The sequence below is a fragment of the Akebia trifoliata genome, chromosome 2 (genome assembly GCF_017979445.1).
Source record: "Akebia trifoliata isolate Shusen 1 chromosome 2, ASM1797944v1, whole genome shotgun sequence".
NCBI lineage: Eukaryota > Viridiplantae > Streptophyta > Magnoliopsida > Ranunculales > Lardizabalaceae > Akebia > Akebia trifoliata.
In genome coordinates, this window is record NC_141376.1 from 239,920 (window position 1) to 263,857 (window position 23,938).

General features: G+C 34.1%; 2 protein-coding genes and 1 non-coding gene across 6 annotated transcripts; 1 reads left to right on the forward strand and 2 right to left on the reverse strand.

Moving 5' to 3' along the window:
- Window positions 1–4,274: 4,274 nt before the first annotated feature.
- LOC147408491 (uncharacterized) lies at window positions 4,275–8,483 on the forward strand. Its single transcript, XM_086418775.1, has 4 exons — window positions 4,275–4,382; window positions 7,057–7,467; window positions 7,572–7,688; window positions 8,058–8,483. Exons 2-4 carry the CDS (start codon window positions 7,108–7,110, stop codon window positions 8,133–8,135), a joined length of 555 nt encoding a protein of 184 aa, XP_086274901.1. The 5' UTR covers window positions 4,275–4,382; window positions 7,057–7,107; the 3' UTR covers window positions 8,136–8,483.
- Window positions 8,484–8,734: 251 nt separating this feature from the next.
- LOC147408492 (calponin-like domain protein) lies at window positions 8,735–16,802 on the reverse strand. 4 transcript variants are annotated; one of them, XM_086418763.1, is made up of 8 exons: window positions 16,513–16,802; window positions 14,398–16,148; window positions 14,142–14,300; window positions 13,789–13,968; window positions 13,512–13,706; window positions 10,322–10,420; window positions 9,603–10,220; window positions 8,735–9,360 (listed from the first exon to the last, which is right to left on the reverse strand). In XM_086418763.1, the coding sequence occupies exons 2-8, from the start codon at window positions 16,042–16,044 to the stop codon at window positions 9,025–9,027; spliced, it is 3,234 nt and encodes a 1,077-aa protein (XP_086274889.1). In that variant the 5' UTR covers window positions 16,045–16,148; window positions 16,513–16,802; the 3' UTR covers window positions 8,735–9,024. The 4 variants fall into 4 exon arrangements, with proteins under 4 accessions (XP_086274889.1, XP_086274882.1, XP_086274865.1 ...); XM_086418756.1 differs by having other exon boundaries at window positions 14,398–16,308; XM_086418739.1 differs by having other exon boundaries at window positions 14,398–16,360.
- Window positions 12,887–12,990, reverse strand: LOC147408493 (U6 spliceosomal RNA). The gene has a single exon (XR_015175711.1). It is a non-coding gene; the product is annotated as a U6 spliceosomal RNA (small nuclear RNA).
- Window positions 16,803–23,938: the final 7,136 nt, after the last annotated feature.

Consider the following 23,938-nt stretch of genomic DNA (forward strand, 5'->3'; position numbering starts at 1 on the left):
ATCTTGTTTTGATTGTTTCCAAGCAGGGGTGCACATTGCGCATTATACGTAGTTCAAAAGGATGTGCACATTGCGCATTATTATTATTATTATTATTTTATAAGTTCATCTCAATTGAAGTGAGGGCTTGTCTTGATAACTAGGGGGAGTTCTTTGGTCACACATTTCTTTGGAGGTACACTAGTCCTTAACTTAATCCAGGAATTGCGTAATACGAAACTTCAGATTCTCCTCACAATTGTATAATTTTGTTCACGAGATTTACCACAAAATTCTTGGGTGGGCTTCATATCCATATATTGATTAGTGATTTGTATTCATAGTGTGATTTTAATTTTCAAATTGGAAGTCTAGTGACCACCCATTTTCAAATCTTTGGATCAAATCCAAAAAAAAAGAAAATTATTTTTCAATTTTCTTGTTTTAAAATCTGAATAACTATGCCATGAATGAACCCTAAAGTGGGGTGGTGTTATGTTGCCAAACGAGGAAATCTAAGTTGGCCCAACAACATTTGAAGTCTTACTAAGTTAGGCACACTAGCATAACTCAAATAAGATTGGTTATAGGCGCCTAATTACTTTTGTGTGAGTATTGTCTAACCATAAACAACGAAATTTGGGGGCACTTGATTACCTAAATAAAATAAATAAATGAAGGCACATTCTGTAAGTGGCACACCTCAAATTTGCACAGAAATTGGGAAAGCAAGACCCACCTTTAGTTGTCTCCCACCTAATATATTTGTTTTGCTAAATAAATAGTAACTTATATTGATCATTTAGATGGTTTAAATCAGAGAGAATACCTCTTTAGTAAGAAGGGACCTTTTAATAGGAAAATTTATCAAAACATGCATGACATATTAACTATTTACCAAAATGATAAATTGTACATTTTATTTCTGAAAACGATAATTTACTGTTTTCGAAAATATTTTATTTTACCAAAATAGTAAAAACAGTTATTTCCATGGTTTTACTATAGAAAATATCTTTTTTGTCGGAAGAATCCTTCTGACATGAGATCAGAATGTATTTTATACAATGTCAGAAAGGTCTTTCCGACAAAAAATAATATTTTCAGTAACAAAAATATAAAAATTATTATTTTTACCTTTTTGGTAAAATAAAATATTTTTGAAAATGATAAATTACCGTTTTTCAAAAAATAAGATGTACAGTTTACCATGTTGGTAAATAAGTTTGATAAATTATTCTTTTTAATATCACACTAACGATAATTAATAGTATCAAAAAAAAAAAAAATTAGCACTTAATTTGAAGTCTCAAAAGGATCAAAAGGGGAGGAAAGTGATGGATAGGGACGGTACAAAATAATTTATGAAATCCCACCATTATGCTTTATGACATATCCTCCTACCATTATTTTGGGATGAAAACATCCTCTATTTGGTCTAGGGGATTAAGACAGATAATAGATTTATGGAAATAAAGGTTTCTTTTTTTTTTTTTTTGACTTGTAATTATTATTAAAAAAATCCTTCAGAGGGTCAATCTAATTAATTAATCAACCAATTATCATAAAATAATTTTTCTATCATACAAGACATAAATCATCCATGTTGGAAGCTTGGCAAAATCATTGTAGATAAGGGTTTGTTTGATTATTAGCAAAATCAACTTTGGTACAAAATACAATTCACCAATGTTTGATTCATCATTTTCACAGAAATTGATTTTCCTTTGGGCAAGAAAATTTAAGGTCTAAGTTATTGACATTGATGCATTTAATTTCAAACAATTTTCCATGTGCACGCAATCAATGACTGCAAATGTTAGTTATGAGAATCAATTTTCTCACGGATTTTGCCAAGTTAATTTACAAAACCTAGGTACTATACTTAAGTGTTTAATCAAGTATCTTTAATTGACCGAACAATACTTTTTGGTGGAGATGCATGATTTAACACCACTTAAAATGCCTTGGTTGTTAGCTACATTTGTGATGATGAAACCCACAACAAGTAATATCCAATGATTTTCTCATTTATTTATTTTTATTATTATTTTAGTGAGTAATGATCTTGTCATTTACTCCAAGAAAAATACATAATGATGATGATTGTATCAGTTTACAATCATTATTTATGATTCTCTTTAATTAGACAACAAGGCAAGATACATATAATCTTAGCTAGCCACCATATTAATTACTTACAAGTCTGTGTCTGTCTATCTGTGATTTTTAGCTACTTTTCTTTCTCTTTGAAACATTACTGTTTCAGTTAATTTTCTACCTTTCTCCATCAAAAGAGTATACCCATCATTTGCTTCAGTGAGGATTCTCTACTTTTTGCTGTTGATTAACGCCTCCTTTTTTCCTTGGACCCATTACAGCCCAAAAATTCAACCTTATTGATTAACTTGAGCCATTAGGTTTCACCAACAAAAAAATATATATATATATTCTCACAACAAATACTCCTCCTCTCCAATAATCGCTCGGTCCTACATATTGTTAACATGGAATTATGATGAAGGGCGAATATTATACTCCAGTAGGAGCTGGGTAATGTTACTAAAATGCAGTTATTTTTCCTTTTGCCAGCTTTTACATTTTTTTCTGGCCTACATACTTGTAAGTGCGCTTGCCAATCCTTAATTTCAAAAGCCAAAAAAAAACAGTCTGATGGACGTAGTACATCCTTCAACTATTGTTATTATGGACTCTTTGAACACACATGCATATGGGATTGGGTCCAACCCTAAAAAAAAAAAAATAGATGTAGGAGAGAGACAGAGATGCTTCTCATCATCACCTTTTTCAAATGAACAGTCATTAAATCCCAATGATCAATATTTAACAATGTCAACGTAAGGATCTCTAACAATATTTAGAGCTAAGGTAATGGGTTCAAGGGTTGCTTATGCAATCATAAATTAATTAAAGATTGCAAAAAATAAAATAAATAAACTCAAAACTCACTTGCAGATGTTGCATATGCATAGAATCATAGGTATTTTCCTTGTGTATTCTAAGGAAAAAAATATATATATATATGACTCTCTGCACATGCCATGTTAGTGAACGATTTTTTTTAATCAGTTTATCGTGATTTTTTTTTTTTTTTAAATTGATTTTTCAGTAGTGATTTTCTAACACATACCCCCTAACTTGGCATGGTCTAAAACAAAAGATTTTCTTTCCTATAATACATATGTGCAATTGTGTATCTCGAGAAAAGGAATTTATGATTCTAGCACATACCACATCAGGAGACATATGGGAGCGTGTGTCAGACGGGGGGGGGGGGGGCATCAGAAAATCATTATTCTTCATTTTATTTTAACTTTGCAAGTTACTTTTTATAACCTATGGGAGGGGCTTTTGATTTCCTTTAAATCACTTCATCATTAATTCTTTACACCTATTGCCTGCCACCAATCATAATCCCAAGCATCTTTTCTCGCAATCTAATAGAAAGTGCAATATATAGAAAAAGAATGCAATCTTTTTTATTTTATATTTTTCGGTACAAAGAAGAAAACACAAGAAATAGGAAAGTATCACAAATAGGACTGTCAGGGATTGGGTTTGAGTACTGTGTAAGTAGCCTCGTTTAGTTCTTAGACTGGGTCAGATGTGCAGGCCGGGCTTGGGTCTACCTATTCTGTTATTTGGCCCAATCCTACCATTAGAAAACATGTATTCAAACAAGATTTTTGAGAACCTGAAACTGGCCCAACCTTCACAACAACAACAACAAAAAATTAAGAATATGGCTCAGTTCAATGTTTAAAAAGTTTCAAAGCAACAGTTGGATTGAAAGGAATTTCAACTCTTTGCTTTTATTTTAGATTTCTTAAAATTCTCTAATAGAACAAAAAATCACTCAACACCATCTTCAAGAAGAACACGCAAGGCAGATCATTTTCATTTATATAGAAAAGAATAAAAAAAAAAGATAATTAGGATCTACTATCAGTTGATATTTGAGTTATGGGTTGAAGACGCCACAGATTTGATGATCTAGATCGATTATTCACGTGGACGCAGGTGTTTGGGCTTTGAAATTTTAAATGCCACCTACTTACTAAAGCCCAACTGGAGCATGACTTACTGGGCGGTCTTATTCAAGCCCAATTACTGAATTTTATTAAAGAGAAAATTTTGGCTTCACTTCATGGGCTCCTTAATAACCAGACAAATACTATCTGACGTGTAATTTCCACAAGTTGCATAAATAATAATAAATAAATATATAAATGTATAAAATAAACCAACCGTGGAGTTAAAGAGTGTGTGGTGGAAGGACGCCTTTCTCCAAAATCTTGGTAAGCTCTGCTCGTCTCTCTTGCTCTCTTCTCAAATCTTTTCTGAAATATTTTCATGGGTTGAAAAGATGTAAGTTTCATCTGGTAACGTCGTTATCATCCTGTTTAGAAACTCAATTTTGATTTTTTTTTTTTTTTAAACGGCCTTTTTTTTTTCTTTAGAAAAAATAAAATAATAATAAAGTTAATTGTTAATGTTTGTGTTTCTTTTTCGCCAAATGTTTACGTTTAGGAACATTTGCTAAAAACTTATTCTAATGGGTTGAAGAGGAAGGGTGTGTAGGACTATAGCCTACGCTTTCAGTTTTTTTTTTTTTTAATCTGTAAATCATTGATTTCTTCGAATTCCATTCGTATTTTTCCTATGTTTACTTGTAATAAGAGGAATGGGTTTGTTTGGATCGGATTTTTTACTAAATATTATAATGGTGGTCTCGCTATTCGCTATTGTAATTGTATAAGCTCAAAGTGGGGATTAACCCAAAATTATCATCAAGATGCTTAGGTCTCACCTCTCTGCTTTTCCTATTTTTATTTATAGGTAAATGGATAATGTTGGCTTTTAATTATTACTTAGAACTACTTAACAAAAAAATAAAAATAAACTTACAACTAGAATTTAAGAGATTTGTATATGTTGATAACGTGATAAAGAAACTAGTGGAAAATTATTGATTTATAACTAGTTCTATCAAAATTGGGTTGGGTTCATGAATCAGATTCCAATTAAACAACCAATGCTTTTTTTGAAATTGGATTTAACACAAATTGTTTAAGTAACCATTGAATTAAAATTTTATTATAAAAAAATAAAAATAAAAATTAAGTAATCCTTAGTTCTGAGGAGTTAGAGATGTTTTCAGTGCTCTGAAGAAGCACTCAACTATGTAGATGGATTCACTTCAGAAACTAGGAATTTTGGAAGTAAAGACACCGAGATTGTTCCTTCTTCGGCCACCATTTACATTTTGGTCTATAGTCTACTTGTAAATATTGTTCCTTTATGCTAATATGTAGGGCTGGGTAAATCAGATTCTAGTCACATATTATCAAAGGGATAGATATTCAAGAGAAGCTCGGGTTGCATTGAGCACACACATGACGAACATTACACTCTCTAGAGTTTAGCCTACAACCATGAATCATTTGTGGTCCAAATGGCTTAGAAAATAAACATTCAAGATTATTCACCCAATTTAGTTGGGAAGGTGCCGGCTTGCTGAGTTGGTTTAAGTCTTGTCAGTTGATACCATGTCCTGGGTTTAAAACCCGCCTTACTTACTATTTACTGACCACTAGTCTTACATGCCTAGCAAAAAAAAACGTAATTTAGCCAGTGCAATGCATTGCCTTCAAGTCTAGTATATGGGAGTAAAAATATTATCTGCGATGTATTATTAGCTCTTGTTATTTGCAACGGAAAATAGATTTTTATTATCATTTGTTTCTTTGGTCTCCCTGAAGGGCTGTCATGATTCAAGGTGTCCAATGCAAAAAAGCACACACGAAAAATAATAATTGCTTCTTTATGTCAAGGATGTTTGGATGCTTTATATATGGTATTCAAATCTGAGTGCTTATATTACAGTTTTACTGTAATGAAGGAATTGTGCTATCCATGGTTCAAAATTTCATGCTGTTTGGGAATGTTTTGTCGATGCTGTTTCAATTTTTTTTCTTGATCAAAAATAATATTGCATCGAAATGAGATTTTAAACCTTGGTGCTATCAACCATTCCAATAACATTGTCTGTGGGCGCGCGTGTATGTAAATAAAGGTGAAATTACAAAATAGAAAAAAGAAGGATTAACAGAAGAGAGAAAACAAAAATAAAATCAAGAAGAGCATGAAGCCTCAGAAATATAGCTACCCATTTGCTTCCATTTTTGGATAGGATGTCTGCCTTCTGATTAGTTGAACTTGTAACACGAGAATTAACTGTTCAAGAGGCCATGATACGGTTCTGCTTGATGATATGAAAAACTCTTCAAGAATCATCATCTTTACCACAGGCCTGATTAATGGCATCTTCAATAAAGACAACGTGAAAATTTATGTGTGACTACTTTTAAGCCATGAGCAATAGAGAAATTTCAGCCTTATTTGAACCCCTCCCCCAATAGGACCCAAATATGCAAAGATGGCCTTTTAGATTATCAAAGACAACAAATACCAATGACCCCAGGGTACCCATCAGGTAACCTTCAAAATTGAGCTTGATTTCATCCTCTTTTGGCGGACACCATTCTTCATTAACTATTCTAAATAATGTATTTCAGCTTCTCTCAGTTAGTTCTTTCTATATTGTATAAGTACTCTGAGCTAATTATTTTAATCTGTAATAAACTGTGCTAATGATACAATGTATTGGATTTTGGAAATCAATGTTTACCACTGTTTGCCAGTGTTGGAAATGCATGTTTCCTTCAACTGTGAAAATTCTCTCAAGTTGTCCAGTCAATGTTGATTGAATTGGGGAGGAAACAAAGTGGAAGAGATTGACACAAGGAAACAGTTGGATCAGACTGAATTCAATTGCTATTTTATTTGATTGTCTAATTGAAACAATTCGTGTAAAGTTGATTAGGCTTCTTAGAATCAGGGACTAATCCTAGATGTGATCACACAAAATTGAAGCTTCTGCATTGTACTAGTCTCAGAAGAATTGTCAACATGAGTATCCTACAGTAATTTTAGAAATGGATACATGTTTTCTCTTCCTAAGACACTGGCTTCTATCATTTACTTCTATACCAGGTCTATATCTTCAGTCGAAGCAAAGCCAAAACAAGAGAAGGAGAAGGTGTTATGGCTACGGCTTCATTGTCTCTTTGCTCTTTAAATCTAAACCATGGTTCAAGAAAACTCCATCCAAGATACTGCAGACTGAGTCTGGGTGTACAGCTTCAAACCTCAGATCTATCTGTTAAAAGAACCCGAAGATATCAGCATGCAGGGAGGTACCCACGTAGGTTTACCTTGTTTGCTGTGACCGAAGGTTCAGCAAAACCCAGCAAGTCAGAAGAAACAATTCCCTCTTGGGCTAGACCAGATTCTAGTGAGCCACCTCCTTGGGCTCAAGATGAAGGGAAGGACACATCTCCACAGACATTTGAGATTCCCTTCTATGCTTATTTGCTTGCCTCAACCATCACTGCAATAGCTGCGGTAATTTCACCTATGTTTTTTTTTTTTTTTTTGTGTTTTTTGTCGTCTTCCTTCTATTATTACCCTCACAATCACTTTAAACTGTTCAACTTTCGATGGTACAGATAGGTTCTGTTTTCGAATACATAAACCAGAAACCTGTTTTTGGAGTGCTGAACCCAGACAGCATCTTTTATGCTCCATTGCTTGGCTTCTTTGCTTTCACTGGTGTTCCCACTTCTGTAAGTTTTTCTACTTGTCTTTGTCTTGCCTCCTCTGCAGTCTATATTTAAAAAAGAGGTTTGAGGACAATGGGGGTTTCAAGAATCAGGAGATGTGATTCTTAACCATTTAAATTCAAAACCTCCTGGATGAGTCACATAGCTCCAAAAATACCCCAATCATTAGATGCTTGATTGTGGATTTTCATTAGAGTTATGGTCAGTAATCCGGAAAGAAAGTTTGAGTATTTGGATTACAAGGATCATCTATGTAATGAATCTTGAGAATATGTTCAGGCTTTTAGGCAATCCTGGGGTGTTGACAAGTTTATTAACTGATATCAGACTTATCTGGTTTACATCTTCTGCTAATATTTGTTCCTGGTGCAGGCCTTCCTATGGTTCAAATCTGTTCAAGCCGCGAACAAGGCAGCGGAGGAGCAAGACAGGAGAGATGGTTATCTCTAGAATCAAGCTTGCTGAATTGAATAGGTTGCCATGCAATCTGTGTTTATGGAGCACCCCCCTACCCCTCTGTTTGAATCATTTAAAGGGTTTGTAAATCCAATTTTCAATTGTATTGTTCTATCACAGTTTTCCTAGTAATGTAATATTGCATTTAAAGACTTGCACCAAAAGGAGAAAAAGTGGAAGTCATACTGCATTCAAGTAGATCCGACTGTTTTTTTACTGAGGCTTTCTATATAACAATCAAGTAATGAAGATCCATTGAATATACCATCTGAATATCATAATTATTGTGCATGCACATACTGGGTCAAAAGTAAATAAACTTGAGTGAAAGCTATCATCCAATCTCCAGAGACTTAAGCGGGCTTCTTTTTTCCTTTTTTTCCCGTTCACACTCCCCAAAAGAATGGTTGATCATTCTGCTATGATCATTTTGTTTAAATCTCTAACCCATTTGAATGGATAATCACAATCCTGATCATTTAATTTACAGATCGAGCTCATAAGACTAGACTAACAGAAAACCGTGTGTGTGTGTGTGTGTGTGTGTGTGTGAGAGAGAGAGAGAGAGAGAGAGAGATGTAAAAGTAAAGCCATAAGGTATCAATTTTATCATGTATTGTATTTGTAGTAGATGAAAGCAACACCTAAAATGAATTGTTTTTGTCTATAGAAAATAGCAGAAAATAAGTGTATGAAATGAAAAGCCCCCTAATACTGGGTGGTGCATATGCTAAGAAAAAAAACAAGCCCAAACATCAAACAAAAGAAGAAAGCCTCTATGCAGGGGTATAAAAGAATGGCCTGCATATCTCTCCATCCAAGGGAACACTCTATCCAAACTCATTATCTAAATGCTAAGCATAATTCCTCAGAAACCAAAGCTTCACAGACCAAATTTGGATGAGTAACCACTGTTTCCCACCAAGAACAAGCCAACAACAACCAGGGCCGCAAGGAGAACCCACATCCATGGCTGCATCCTTCTCTTACTCCTGTTACGTAGAGGTGGAGGGATAGCTTTTGTCTTTGTTTGCTTAGCTAACAGTGACGGTTTCTGAGGCCTCTTTGCCACTACAGTAGCCTTTTCTTTGATTTCTGGTTCCTGGGAAATTGTCGTCAGGTTAGGTTCTGAGCTTGAAAAAGATTCTGCTTCGATGCCACCGCTAGCTGCAGCACCAGTAACCTTCTTTTCCTTCTTCCTCGCCCTTTTCTCTCGTTCCTGTACAAATATCCGTATCACCCCTTGCTTTGGTCAGTATTATGATGTGAATAAGTTGAAGTGCTTCATGGAAGGGGCAAAATGTTTAGTGCTCTGACACTACAATACTCATGACATGACCAACATAAGTAGTGCATGTTCAACCATGCAATTAGTGAGCCACCACTTGTATCGTTTGGTGTCTTAAGCAGTGCCAGTAGGGTTTGTTCAATTTAAAGAATTGAATGAACGAACGAAATTACCTTTTCCTTGAGTTCAGCTTCCTTCTGTGCTCTTAGTTCAGCCCTAGCCTGGGCCTTCTCTGCTTTTCGTTTCTTCCTTTCTTCGGCCTCTTTGGCTTTGGCCTTCTCCTCCAACCGCAGCTGCTCCTTCAACTTGGCTGCAGCTTCTTCTTTTCTCAATTCCTCCGCCTTCCTTGCTAACTCCTCTTCCTCCTTACTTTGCTCAGTAACTTCTATTATCTCCTCTTCCAACTCTTCCGTGCCAGAAACAGTCACTGAAACATTCTCCAGAGTGGCGGGTTTGCTGCCTTTCTTGGATTCAACTGTAGGTTTTTTTTGTTCCAAGTTTATCACAGATTTCACATCAGCTTTTGGGTTCTTCTGTTCCACATTCACCTCGCATTTCACATCTGCCTTTGCACGACCCAGAGGTACAACTGATTTTCCTTGTTCCGAAGCAATGAGAGTATTATCAACTCTCCCATTAACAACATTGCGTAGTTGGGGCGGCTCCTCGTCAGGGCCCAGTGATCGGCCATCCAAAGTCCTCAACCTCCGAAGTGTACTCATTGTGTTGCATCTAAGATAATCATTCCGGAACTCATCATTCTTATTCCATAGTTCCATAACTGTATTCACCTAAACCAGATGTTCCATATGTTAGGAACTAACATTATTAGCCCTATTATACTAATTTTGCCAGATAAGGAGAAAAAAAGAAGATAAAATCATGAGCTCACCTGGTTAACACAGAGCTGTTCAAGTCCCTCTGTATCTCTGATGGATGCATAATCTTCGGCTTTCTGAAACTCTTCCTTATACATTCGGAAATATTTGTTCTGCGAGTTCAAACAGTGGTTAGGACCCAATAATTTTCTGAGGGAGACAAATCTTTTTTTTTTCTTTTTGATGGTATCCACTTTTTTCTTGGAAAAAAAAAAACAAAAACACAACATTGAACCATCAAAGGAAGGTTTCATCATCTAGCAGACCACCTTATTTCAACTTTTAAGTACATATCATAACTCAAAAATGCAGGAATCTCTAATTCAGCTCTTCGGGACATCCACAAATCTGAGTCCATTCTGACCTACTGGCTTCTGGTGACACATACATAGTAGACAGAATGCAATAGAACAATTGGAATAGCCTAGGATAAAGACCAATGATCGTGGGATGGTGAATTAGGAAAACCCTTCATGCCTCTTGGCATGAAGACCATTCCTTGCACAAACTTAAACTACTGGAGCTGACCTGAGCACCTTACACAATTTTCATAACTTGTAACCATTGACATGTGACTAAATGACACGTGAATCCTCTGCACAATTTATTCATCGTGATGTCAAGGTTTGATCCCCTAGTCTAAGATTTTATTTTTGGTAGGAATCCCGCATACCGTTATGCTTTTTAGTTCTCATAAAATGTGGCATACCATTGACCAGTACTTTAGTTGTTAGCGTAAAATTGTGGATTATTGCTACCTTCTGTCCGATGGGCATGTAATCATGGCTGAAGTAGTGTGCCCTCTCTTTTAGGTATCTAAACTAAAGATGGATACTCGCTCACTCAACTAATGTTAACAATAACCAGTCAATGGCTTGCGTGTTTGGACATGAGTGGCAAAAATTAGTATCCATGTAAAGTTAGAATCATCTTTATAACTAATTTAAGAGGTTGTTTTAAAATTTTCAAATAGATCGTCTAGCTTTATTACGTGTTGTAATGCAAAGACATTTTTGTAATTTTAAAAAAATTAACTAACGTGGATTTCGGTGAATACTTACCCTTCTTCTCTCATTATTATAGTAAGATAATAATATGCAGAGTTTCCACTTCATACTCCCAAATTCCAAAATCCTCACAAAATTAGTAACCTTTCTTCCCCAAAAATAAGGCTCCAGCAAGAAAAATAAAAGATCATCTTACAGTTTTTATCCGAAATAAGAAAAAAAATTGAAATGCTGAAATATAATTAGAAGTAACATTTCTTAATATGTAAATCTAACAGGGAGATACAGATGTAGTAACAAGAATAGTGGAGAATGAGTTGGTTTGACACGTAGCAAAACAACTTTTGAGGTCGTGCATTCAATCCAGCTTACCCATAAATAAATAAAAAGAATAGTGGATAATTTCTCATTTAATAGAGACTCAATCAAATAACACTTTATCATCTGGTAATGGGTGAAGGGAGCTTCAATATTGAGACTTTGAAAACTTTTATATCATATGCCCTTTTTCACAAATAAAAAAATTAATTTTATTTTTGGAATAGGTGTTTTAGTAAGAAGAAAACATAGAAGAGTGAAAAGAAGACCCAAAAGAATATGGATAGAGATGGTGAAAGCAGATATGAACTCGTGTTCAATAACAGATTACTTGGCACTCGACATAAATGGAATGGAAGAACAGGATTAGTGTAGCCAGCCTCAAATCTTTGGGCTAAGACTTGCTTTTCGTTTCTTCAATCTTACAGTAGAATAGCTTAATAACAAACATCCAAAGATCCATCACTAGATACATGGATATTTAAGAAGACTGCATTTTGGGTAAATTTTAAGTTGTTTTTATCACTTTATAGTTCATTTTCTTCGTATGTTTAAATTATTTTAATTTTCATGTGAATAACTTGCAGTGTTTGTGTAAATGATAAATTTTGATGAACCCATTGGTGATATTGTCTGTGTAATCTGGAGTTTATATTTTATTTTCAGTTTTTTAAATAGTAAAATTGTATTTTTATATTCAGTTTTATTTGTACTTGTAAGGCTTGTATAACTTGTATATACCACAACAACATTAAAGCCTTATCCCAAAAATTTGGGGTTAGCTAAACAAATATCATTTACATAAATGACAAATGTGGATACCTAAAACTCATTTATGATGTTGTGCGTGTGGTCCAGAATATATATCGTGAGTAATCAATTTTTTTTTAATTATTCTATGTTTTTCAATAACTGGCCCCCAAATCTTTTGGATAAGACTTTGATAATGATGTTGATATTTTCCAATATTTCAATGATATCAACATTTATTAGAAATTAATATTTTACTCAATATAATGTTTATTAGACTTGCAACACACATAAATATGCATGCATATGGTGTGTTTATAGGTTTAAAAATTTTCTGATTTCATCTAATATCTTTTTCCATGTTTTCATTTGTTTCCTTATCATCCTAGTCAACTTAGCTTGATCCAGGCAATTCTGACTTTAAACCATAGACAAAAATCTACCAAGGAATAATGATGTCTTTCCTAGACCAATCAATCACAAACCAAGAGCTCCTTTCTACCCAAAATATTGGATTGTTTCTCATGTTGTGCTCGTCATCGTTACAAACAGACCACACTAATCTTCTGTATTGTTTCAAGTTCATCAGATGCACCTCAGAAGACAACTCAAAGAAAACCTCCTCTATATATTTATCTAAGAAGGCAGGGGCGGAGCTAGTAAGGAGCTGGTGGGCGCAATTGCCCCCACAGAACTTTGAGACACCCCTATATTTTCAACTAATTACATGCCCCATTTGTCCCCACTCCCTCACCTCTCTCCCCATTGCCCCCACACCCTCACCTCCCTCAATTTTTGCAACCCCCCCTCCCCCTTTCAATTTTCTGTTGATGACATTGCCTCTTGACCGGGCCTTCTCATATACTTATTGGAAATGACCTAACTATCCTTTTCTTCAACTTCTAACCAAAAACCTCTGAATTTCTCCCTAAAACCATTCATCTTCAAGTTCTTCAACTATACAACTAACCATAGTTTGCCCACACTACAATAAAATCCTGGCTCCGCCCATGTAAGAAGGTACAATATTCTGAAAAGTAGTCTAAAACTTTTCCTAAATAATGAATCAGTGTAGTGTATACCTGTTTCCCTAACCAAATAAAGTTTATACATGCATAAGAAAACTTACCTTCTCATACAATTGCTTCTTAAGATTCTGTAAATGTGTATATGCTTCTTGACGAAGATCATCTGCAGCTCTAAACTGAGATTGCAATTCTTTTAGCTTTTCATTTTCATCTAAATATATTTTCCTAGCAGCACTAGTGGTCCTTTCACTTTGCAGAACCTTGTTTCTAGCAGAATCCAACTCCAGCTTCAGAAGCTATGAACATAAGAAAACAAGATCAGCATCTCAAAAATAAAGAATCAAACAATAATTGAAGATAGAAACCAGGTATTAATACTTTAAAACGCTCTTCAGCTCTCTCTCTCTGTTCCAATGTTGGCTGGATTTCGGCTTGTCTGCCCAAACTAGAACAAAGCTGGTCACGCTGATGCTTTAATTCTTTAATCTCGCGCAACAACTGTTTTTCTTTTTTCAAAGGCATAGTTTCATGTTCTATCATATACTCCAAACTGTGTATCTGTTTTTATGTCATAAATTCAAGAAAAATAACAAAACAATCAAGACAGAATGCACGAGCAATTTAAAAAGGGAAGAAAGGGGGGGGGGGGGGGGGGGGGGCGGGGGGCGGAGGAAAGAAAAACGAAGAATAGAGGTAAATCCCACGTAGATGGAGATAAAATGAGCTCTTACCCTATCAGCAATATCCTCAATGGATGCTGCATCCTTCATTCTGTCAAACACTAATTGAATGGAGTTCATTTCTTGGCGCTTGGCATTGAGTGCATCCCTAGCAGCTCTCTCTTCTGATCTAGCAGCTTCAAGTTTATCATGATACTCACTAAATATAGCCTAAACACGTGGAACATTCCAACGGTTAATAACTAAAATGTAAAAAAAAATTATTAGCAAATTAAATAAAGTCTTACATTCTATAAAAAGTACTTACTCTTTTCGACTGGATCTGTGCTCGTATAGCATCCCTAATTCGAGTCTTCTCGTCAACATGTGGCAGAGCAAGTTTAATCTGATCTTTAATTTTATCATCAACATATCTGGGGATTCGAATCAAGAAATGGAATGGCCTTTTTTGCACCTCTTCATCCACCACCTTCTGTCCCTCAAAAGTAACGGTAGTGGGATCCTCTGGGGAAGATGGCTGGCTCCCATTCTTATCAATCCCTTCAACTTCTTCACAGATTGGTTTACCATTTCTTTCTTCCCCGATGGACTTATCTCCTTCATTTGCAACATCATTGATGCTTTCATTGCTTGAAACCACATATTCTAATTTCACAGTGTCGGCACTAGGCGAGTCTTCATTGCTTGCGGGAGAGCTATTTCCACCTTTAGAATCTAATTGCACATCATCCAGAGGACTAATAGGCAACCTATTGCAACTTTCAATACCACCGTTAGTAACTTCAGATATTATCTCTACAGCATCAACAGTTGTAATAGGTATGGAATGGTCATTTTCAATGGAACTGTTATCAATTCTGGCTTCTAGATCAACGGAGGAAGTAGACATTCTTTCAACAGAGACATTTCCAACTTCAGATTCTAGACACGTAAAAGAAGCAGGATCAGCGGGCATGCTTTTGCCACCTTCAACGGATTCATCTCCAACATTCAATTCTAATTTCAAGTCATCAGCAGGACAAGCCAAGCTTTCGGTGATTTCAACAGACTCCTTTTCGTTTTTGGACTCTCCTTCAATTTTCCTGATATGGCCTTCGGACGAATCATTTATAACTTCAGTTTCTGAAATAGTCTGTTCGACAGGACAGGTAGGCATGGTTTCTTCGCTTTCATGAGTGCCATTTGTAGCTTCTGATTCTAACCTTGAGTCATCTTGAGGTACCTCCACAGGAATCTCATCGGCCACTTTTGTCGTTTCCTTGTCCTTGTTATCAAGTCCATGCAGTTCAGATTCAACAGCCTCTATAGCTGTAGTTTGCTCTTCAGCAGAATCTGTAATCATAAGCTGAGATTCAGAATCAACAGATTTAGAATCTTTGCTTTGCTCTTTATTCTCTAGATGACGAAATTCATATTCAACAGAGTCTGTAACCATAAGTTGAGATTCCTGGTTCTTCTCCATCTCCAATTCACTTTTCTCTTCAACCGTTTCCTCTTCGTTGTTGAGCTGATGCAGTTTGGATTCAATGGCATCAGGAACTGTAGTCTGAAAATGATCTTGATTTTCTTCGAGCTCTGCCACCGACTCTAATCTAGTTTGCTGATCCACCTTCCCCTCCCCGTTATTGACCTGATGCAATTCAGATTCAACAGTCTCATTAACCATAATTGAAGATTCCTGATTTTCTTCTACCACTGCCTCTAAGTCAACCATCTCCTCATTATCCAACTGTTGAGAATCAGATTCAATAGCTTCTATACCAGTAGTTACAGATTCCTGATTTTCTTCATTCCTATTGGTTTGGAATTCTGAACACTCAGCACTAACATCATGGTTTGCAAAGGAAACAAGATTCTCCTTATTGCAAGATTCACTGTTTCCTCCCTCCTCGGCCCTCAATTCCTCAACGGAAACCTGTTTCTCTTCGCTCTGGAAACAGTCATTGAATTGCATGTCAGTTTTATCCTCAACTACAGTCTCTCCTTCCACAACCTCAGAAGGATCCACCAGACATTCAGTATCGAGATCCCTTTCCACCGGATCATCGGAAACCGTATCTGTACCATCAACAAAAACATAAGAACCGTCACCATCATCTTTGGACTCTCCATCAATGTCCTCTGCACTTTCTTGCACAATGCCATTGCAATCACCACCAATCTTTGGCAGATCCTCGCATAAACTCATATTCAAACCGCTCTTTTCCTCAAATTCAACCTTCGAAACCTCAGGAATTTCAGTATCCTTGTCCGAATGAACCGTCATTGGACTCAAAAATATTCAAAAAAAAAAAAATTAAACGAGAGATCAAAGAAACTAAAAGGAATTGTGTGTTTCTCGTAGGATCAAATGATTCAAGATCACTCAAGATCAAGCAAGAACAGAAAAAATAAAGCGTATCTTTGAAGATCAGAGACTTACAAGTTTCGAATAGATCAGAAACCCTTGGGAATTGAAATTTCAGGTAGAATCTTTGAAATTGTCGTCCTTCCAGATCGAGAGCGAAATCGAACAATCAGTTCCTTCCGAATAAATTTTTTGTTTAAAATCGATCAAAGAACAAGATGGAGAATTTAGGGTTAGAATGGGATAAGAAGGAGAAGAGAGAAGTCCAGATACGACTAGAACAGCTGGCGAAGAGAAAGCATGCTCTGTATCACTCTTGGTTTGAACTCAAAAACCACTTGGACGGGAGAGAGAGACAGACAGAGAGTTTTTGGTTTTTTTTTTTTTTACTTTATTTGTTATTTTTGTTAATTTGGAATTTTGGATAGAATCATTGGATAATCTCCTAGAGTTTTTTTTTTTTTTTTTTTTTTCAATTATTTTATCGTAATTTTTTTAATTCCGTTATTATCTCGAATTTTTACTATAAAAAAAAAAAAACAATTGAGATGGATAACCGTGTTGGTATCGCATAGCAACTTTAATAACTAAATACGGTAATTCACGTAACCGTCACGTGTATCATTAAATACCACCCACACCCGGCCTTTTGTGCGAGTCGTTCGGTTGGACCGCTCCTCTCAGTCTCACGAGGTTTTCCTTCTTGAGGTGGGACCAACTTCAAGCTGTAGCAGACGTGGTGTCATCTAAACCGTCCATTTCTTAACTGATCACACAACTTAAACCAGCTTTCACGCGTCCGAGACTGCCTCGGGACCCACGCAATTGTCTAGGTTTGGACTTTGGCGGGAATGCGGCTGCTAGATGCGACTTCTCTCTTAGAGTTGAATAAAAAAAATTCAAACATAAGGTTAGATCTGAAATGCTCCCATAGTAATTTCTCTCTAATAATATAAGAATTGATGACTTGCAATATACCTCTTCCAAAAAAAAAATCACCACTTGTTGAATGTTAAAGAATCATTCATGATTTATTCATTTTCTAATTAAATAAATCATTAAAAAAATGTATAAAAAATATTTAAAAAATAGAATTTTTATTGTCAAACTAAATTTTACGACCGTCGCTCCTAGATGTGTGAACTGATTTACTTATAAATTGGTGTGGCATTAAAATCTCTAGTGGACTTTTTGTATTTATTTCACACCCTTACTTTTTCATTAATATTTGGGATACTCCCTCAAACACATCATGTGTTTTCCGGTATAAGTTGTAATTGTTTTATAATTCTTCATACTTAATAGCTTCTCTATTAGAAATTTGTCAACCATTGTTCATCATCTATGCTAAAGATTATCGACCAATAGATTGGTTTTTTATCCTTTATGTCTTTCTTCTCTCATTCTCTCTTAGATAAGTTTGTGGTTTTTTGCTATGTGTTTATAAATAAATAAATAATAATATAATATAATTAATACCCAAAAAGATTATATTGTGCAAAGTTTTAAATGGAGAAAAGAAATAGAATGCCACAATGTGTATATATATACACTTTGACATATTTAGGCCTAAATGTAATGAGTTTTGTGTCAATTATAAAGCTAACATCTAGTGATAACTATTTAATTGCCATCGAAATGTACAAATCTAGAGGAGTGTCTTCAAAATATATGAGTAATAGTAGTGTTCCCCTTCCCAAGAGTAATCCTCGAAAAGCTATCTAAAGAGAGAGCTCCTTAGGAACTAACTCAAAAGCCTAAAGGAACCCTGTAAGAGCGAAAATGTAGAGAATGATGTATCATATCTTGACCTCGAGAATAGTTGTGTGCAAAATATAGATAAACTCGAATTCTGAGAACTTGAGAGATGATCAAGGGATTAGATCTTATTTGAGTTTGAGAAGGAAAGAAATCAGGAAAGAGATCATGATGGAATCTTTACTAAGAAAGGAAATTAAAGATGATAAAAATGGAATATACACTACTATTGAAAACGAAATCACTTACGGATGGAAACAACAAAATATAATTGGAAAGAGTCGTGCTGGAGTGAGAAGGATTCATTGAGAGAGAGAGAGGAATGAGAGGGAGAGGAACAAATGTTGATTTTAAAAGGTAAGCAAATTGGGTTTAAACTTCAAAACAACATCTGTTCTCTGTGGGGACAAAAAAGGAATTTCAATTTTCAATTACAACACACCGATCAATATGTAAACAATTTCCCTATGTCAAAAAACATATTATATTGCCACACCAAATTTTACTTACAACACACCAATGCTTTCGAAATTGAGCAATTATTTACATATACAGTAAGAAGAAGTTGGTGTACCAATAGTATGTCTTATTTCAAAAAGACTGGTGTGCTGTAAGTAACGTTTGGTCTCATCATAGAATTTCTCTTAATTAAACAGTTCATCATACTTATTAGTCACCATCAAATCCAATTCCTTGAACATTCAAATTGTTGGCCATTCTCATTTTATAATTATTATTATTAAAATTTGTGGAGTTAATGGGGGTAAAAGAGGAAAGATAATAATGTTTGAAGGGTATTGTTGAAAAAAATGGATGAAAGTAAAAGCAATAAAATTGAAAGAAGAAAAAAAGAAAAGACAATAAAGTGAAATTACACGAACTTCACTCTTTAGTCTCAATTTTTGTATCCCACAAAATTATAATAAGTGAGTCCATCATTATATTTTATTATACAGATTTAATAATCAATAATCGAACTTCAAATCTTAAACTTTTGTAAAATGAATTAATACACCAAGAAACTAAAAATGGTAATGGGATTACGTGAAGATGTTATTGTTTCATTTGTTCTTCCCTTATTTTCTATTAGTGGGTGGCATGACTAAATCCTCATGTAATGTAGAAATTAGGATTTAAGCATGATTAAATTTTAATTCAAGACTTTAAAAATGGACAACCACCCAACTTCCATGAAACTTTCAAATTTAAAATTTTTCTTTTTTCAAAATTTATAGAATTTTGTCCTCTGCAATCCTGTGGTGTTGGATCATGCTTTTGGATGCCACAAGGTGAGCTCAACGTCCCTTCGTAAGAGTTGAAATCTCACTAAGTTAGGAAGGCTAGTAGGATTCTGTAAATTTGATTTGAAGAATAAATGATTTACTAATATATCATAATTCCCATATCGTAATTACGGAGAAAGTGGTTTGAGGCTCTCTATTAAATAGACAATTGAGATGGAAGATACTCCTAGGGATTCCCAAGAAAATGGATATCCTATAAAAATCTTATTTGATCCCCCAGGGAATCACTATTGATTTCTAGGAAAATTATAATTTCCCTCTAATATCAACAATACTAGTGATGGAAGGCATCAAACATTAAGAATAGTCCTCGCTACCATGGGATTTGATGTTATTCACTTTTTTTTTCCAAAACTAGAATAGTCAAGTCTTTTAGAGCACCCAATTAATCACCCCAATTCAATCCACCCCACCCCAACAATTAGTTTTTAAGGAAGGTGGTCATTAAGGGGGAATTCTAAGTCAAGACCTTCACTTCCCAAGATATGATCTTGGCCATCTTGATTGGATTACCAAATATATCTAAACCCAAGAGATTCGAAGTTCCAACAAAATAAGGTATCTTACCTGTCCAAAATTTACTAAGTCAAAATCTATGAGTGTTGATATTACGATTTATGATAAAAATTGGCCTTACTTTACTAATTAGGGATATTTATGAAAAAGTGATCAATTTTTTACGATTTTAAGATTCCAGCTCACTGTTAATTTTAATTACCAAAACATGGACGTAACAAATTCAGAGGTTTTTAAAGTGACAATTTCACAAGTTTAATGTGACTAGTTGGAAATATTCACCTTAAACCTACAAAATGGTCACTTTAAAATTGTTGAATTTGTTATCATTCTGAATTTTTTTTAATGAAAATGTGATCATTCACGTTTTGGTAATTAAAATGAACAATAAGCCAGAATCGTAAATAACTCATTTTCAACTCACCAAAATGGTAATTCACCCTACTAATTATTAATCACTAATTTGTTTCTATATTTAAAAAATAAAGTTACTTCAACCATCCAAAACTTACCTTCATCAACTGATTTCAAGGAGAGAATTTTTTAAGTGCTTAATCAATCAATACATTTGCCAACATTTGTATTTTTTATTATTATATAAAAAGAAGTATATGTCACATCTAGGAGTGTCAATGAGTCGATTCTGGTTCTTGTCGGTTCCAAAATAAATGGAATCAAAATCGCAAAAAATCACGGGTACCTATCGATTCCGATTCTCAAGAATTAAATGAGGAAACAAGTATTTCAAATCATTATTTAAAAAAAAAAATAATTAATTAACATACTATCAATAAAATTATTAATTTAGTTATAATTTGTTATACTATATATATAGAAATTAATGATTTTTTTGAAAAGAAAATTTTATCTTAGTTAAAAGTAATAAGTTTTTAGAAGAATAACTCATTTTAAGTTTCAATTGATAATTTATATGAAAAATTAAAGAAATTCATAGACTATGTATTTATTTTGAAATTAAAAAAAAAAATCTTAAATCATCTATATATGAAAAGAAATGACAAAATAAATTTGTTTCAGATACTCATTAGATATAACTTAATGGTTCCAATTTTCATCAATTTGATTCCATTTAAGATCCAACTCTAATAGATTTCAATAAAAGGGAAATCAAAATCGAGATTTCTTATTTCAGTTTCGATTAAATGAGTATTTATTGACATCCTGAGATTTCTTATTCCAGTTTCTGTTAAATGGTTACCTATTGACACCCATAATCACATCTTCATTTACTATCAATTAATAACACCTAACAAACCAAAAGTTAAAATGCTCCTCTCAATCAAACAAACGGTTTTTAAATGTGAAAAACATTGCTAGAAAACATGTATTATTGTTGGGAGGTACATCATTCAGTTATAAGGCTACCCTACATCGTTTGAAGTTTAAAGTTAAAATAAAATAAAATCCTAAACTTAAGAATTTAAAGGATGAGAGAAAAATACCTGGAAATCATTTCTGAAATTCATGTACAAACAAACCATGATGGCATAGTCTTGTGGGCATTGTCACGTGGTCCCAATCAGTCAATTTGGAAGGCACGCGTAAGGGAAAAGATGACCCAACATGCAAAACAAGACATGTACGACCAGCGTCATACACAAACGTACAGCCACAATAGCAGCATAGCCTTGGAGCTCCACATTTGTATGATCTTTGCTCTACTCCATTTAGCATGAACTCTTGATTTACAAGACTGGTCTGAACACACATGGTCAGCCTTGAATTTTTCTAAAAAAATATTTTCTTACAAACCCATAACCTCCATTTAATTAGGTCATTGATTTCTATGGAGAGCTGCTATTGACACCCCCACTATTACTTATTACACCCCAAATAAAAATAAAGAAAATAATTAAATGATTGAGAATAAGTAAAAGTTGAAATTTCTATTTTTTGGGTTTAAGATTTTATATTAGCCTAATCATAATTGTAAACAACTACTGAAATTATTTGAAGAGTATTATAATGATTTATAATGTTTGAATTGTATATTTTAATCTTTAATTAGGTGTGATAAATACTTTAAGAAATTAGAGTGAAATAAGTAAAAAATATTGGAGGGATTAATAATAGTTCTCTTTCTTTAATTAGATTACTTTTTTCAGGTTACCTGTCTAGACATACTTCTAAAACTCACACTATTATTAAAATCTATTATTAGGTGAGACTTATTGTCGGTTAGAGATTTTTAATTAAAGTCACTTTCAAACCCTTTTAAAGATTGACATATTGGTATTTTTTTATTATCGGCAAATAAAATATTATTAGTAGATAAATGAATTTATAAAAGGGAAGATGAGATATCCAATCGGAAGAAGGAAAAAAGAACAAAAGACGAAAAAACAAGCACCAAAGACTGACTAAACACAATTACTCCTCCAAATTACAAATCCTGTCCCAATCTCACAAGAAAATCTTCAAAGAACATCCATCTCAACATAGTAATAAAAACACGTTTTGCATCTCTAAATGACTTTTTCATTTGAAAAAAAAATATATATCATTTTATTCTCGCTTTATTTTCAAAATTTTAGATTTAAACTCTTTTTCAAAAGCTTAGATCTAGTGGATACAAGTTATCAAACATTATGATTTTTAGGACGTACGTTCGCCAAGGGATGGACCACATTCATACGCTCGTTGAGTCCCCAAAATGCTACATGGCATAAAATGGGGTGCCACTTGACCTTGGTCAGGAACGGAACATCATTCTGGATCCCTACTCTTTCCTAATAACGGGTTGTATTCAATTTTCGTTAACTTTTCTTTACAATTCCCAAATTCCATTTTCCGAATTTTCTTATTTTTACCTTTTTAAATTCAACATGTATATATACACTCTTAAATCTTAATCATGGATCATACAAGTGAGTTTTGTGCAAGGTATTAATGTCCATGAAGATACATGCACACAAGCACTAATGCATGTTGCATTTGTAAGCACATGTAACACTGGTTTGTACATGGAGGGACCCAAATGGAAAATTTATAGATATAAAAATAAAAAGAATATAATTAGAAAAATAGAAAGTGACTATGAATACATTTACAATAAAAAAATATAATGATTTTCTAACACCCCTCTGCACATGCCCCCTATGCCCTCATCACAAAATCATAGATAATTTGTCTCGGGATACAAATAATCATAAATCTTTTTTCTTGTGTATCCCATTGCAAATGATCCACGATTCTATGATGGGGGTGTCATAGTATCACGACTCTTAAAAAAACATTTGACTCTAGACACAATTGAACAGAGTAACAAGAATCATTCTGACCCTAAATTTTTTAGATAGGAATTCAATAATGATGAAGATGAACAACAATTCTACAGTATTCAAAAATTGAGTAATATATGACCATAAGAATACAATAATTATTTTGGTAAAGACATAAATGGGTATCATGCACATGAGTGTTAGGTTATATTTTATGTTTTTAAAATACATGATCCGTGATTGTGGGGTATGGAGTATGGACTCAACATTTGTTTTGGGAGGCAATCGAATTTTAGATAAGACAAAGACAACCCATTGAATGAAAATTGAAGAAGTGCTAGACATGATCTCCATGGAAGAGTGTGTTGTTTTCATGTTTCTTTAAGAATATTTCCCACACAAGTCACCCATACAACCCATGTGTACGAACAAGAACCCATTTAGTAGAGGTGATTCACATCTGATCCCACCATTAAACAATAATGGATAGCCCACAGAATGCCAAACCCCCAAATTACCCATTTTTCATCAATGTCTAATTATTTGAGGCATTTAAAAGCAATATTTATAAGAAACAGAATCCTATACACCTTACCCTCTTCCCACACCTCAGATCTTCTTACATAGATATCAAAAAATATTCTTTTTCTTGGTGTATTAATGAGAGATCAAGTTTTTGAT

Excerpts from the sequence above, each read along its gene's own strand:
- LOC147408492 (XM_086418739.1), bottom strand. The coding sequence starts at position 16,356 with ATGACGGTTCATTCGGACAAGGATACTGAAATTCCTGAGGTTTCGAAG. Across the intron at positions 10,221-10,321 it reads AACAGCTCTGTGTTAACCAG|GTGAATACAGTTATGGAACT; the intron begins GTGAGCTCATGA and ends CATCTGGTTTAG. Across the intron at positions 9,361-9,602 it reads AAGCTGAACTCAAGGAAAAG|GAACGAGAGAAAAGGGCGAG; the intron begins GTAATTTCGTTC and ends ATATTTGTACAG.
- LOC147408491 (XM_086418775.1), top strand. The coding sequence starts at position 7,108 with ATGGCTACGGCTTCATTGTCTCTTTGCTCTTTAAATCTAAACCATGGT. Across the intron at positions 7,468-7,571 it reads CCATCACTGCAATAGCTGCG|ATAGGTTCTGTTTTCGAATA; the intron begins GTAATTTCACCT and ends TCGATGGTACAG. Across the intron at positions 7,689-8,057 it reads TCACTGGTGTTCCCACTTCT|GCCTTCCTATGGTTCAAATC; the intron begins GTAAGTTTTTCT and ends TTCCTGGTGCAG.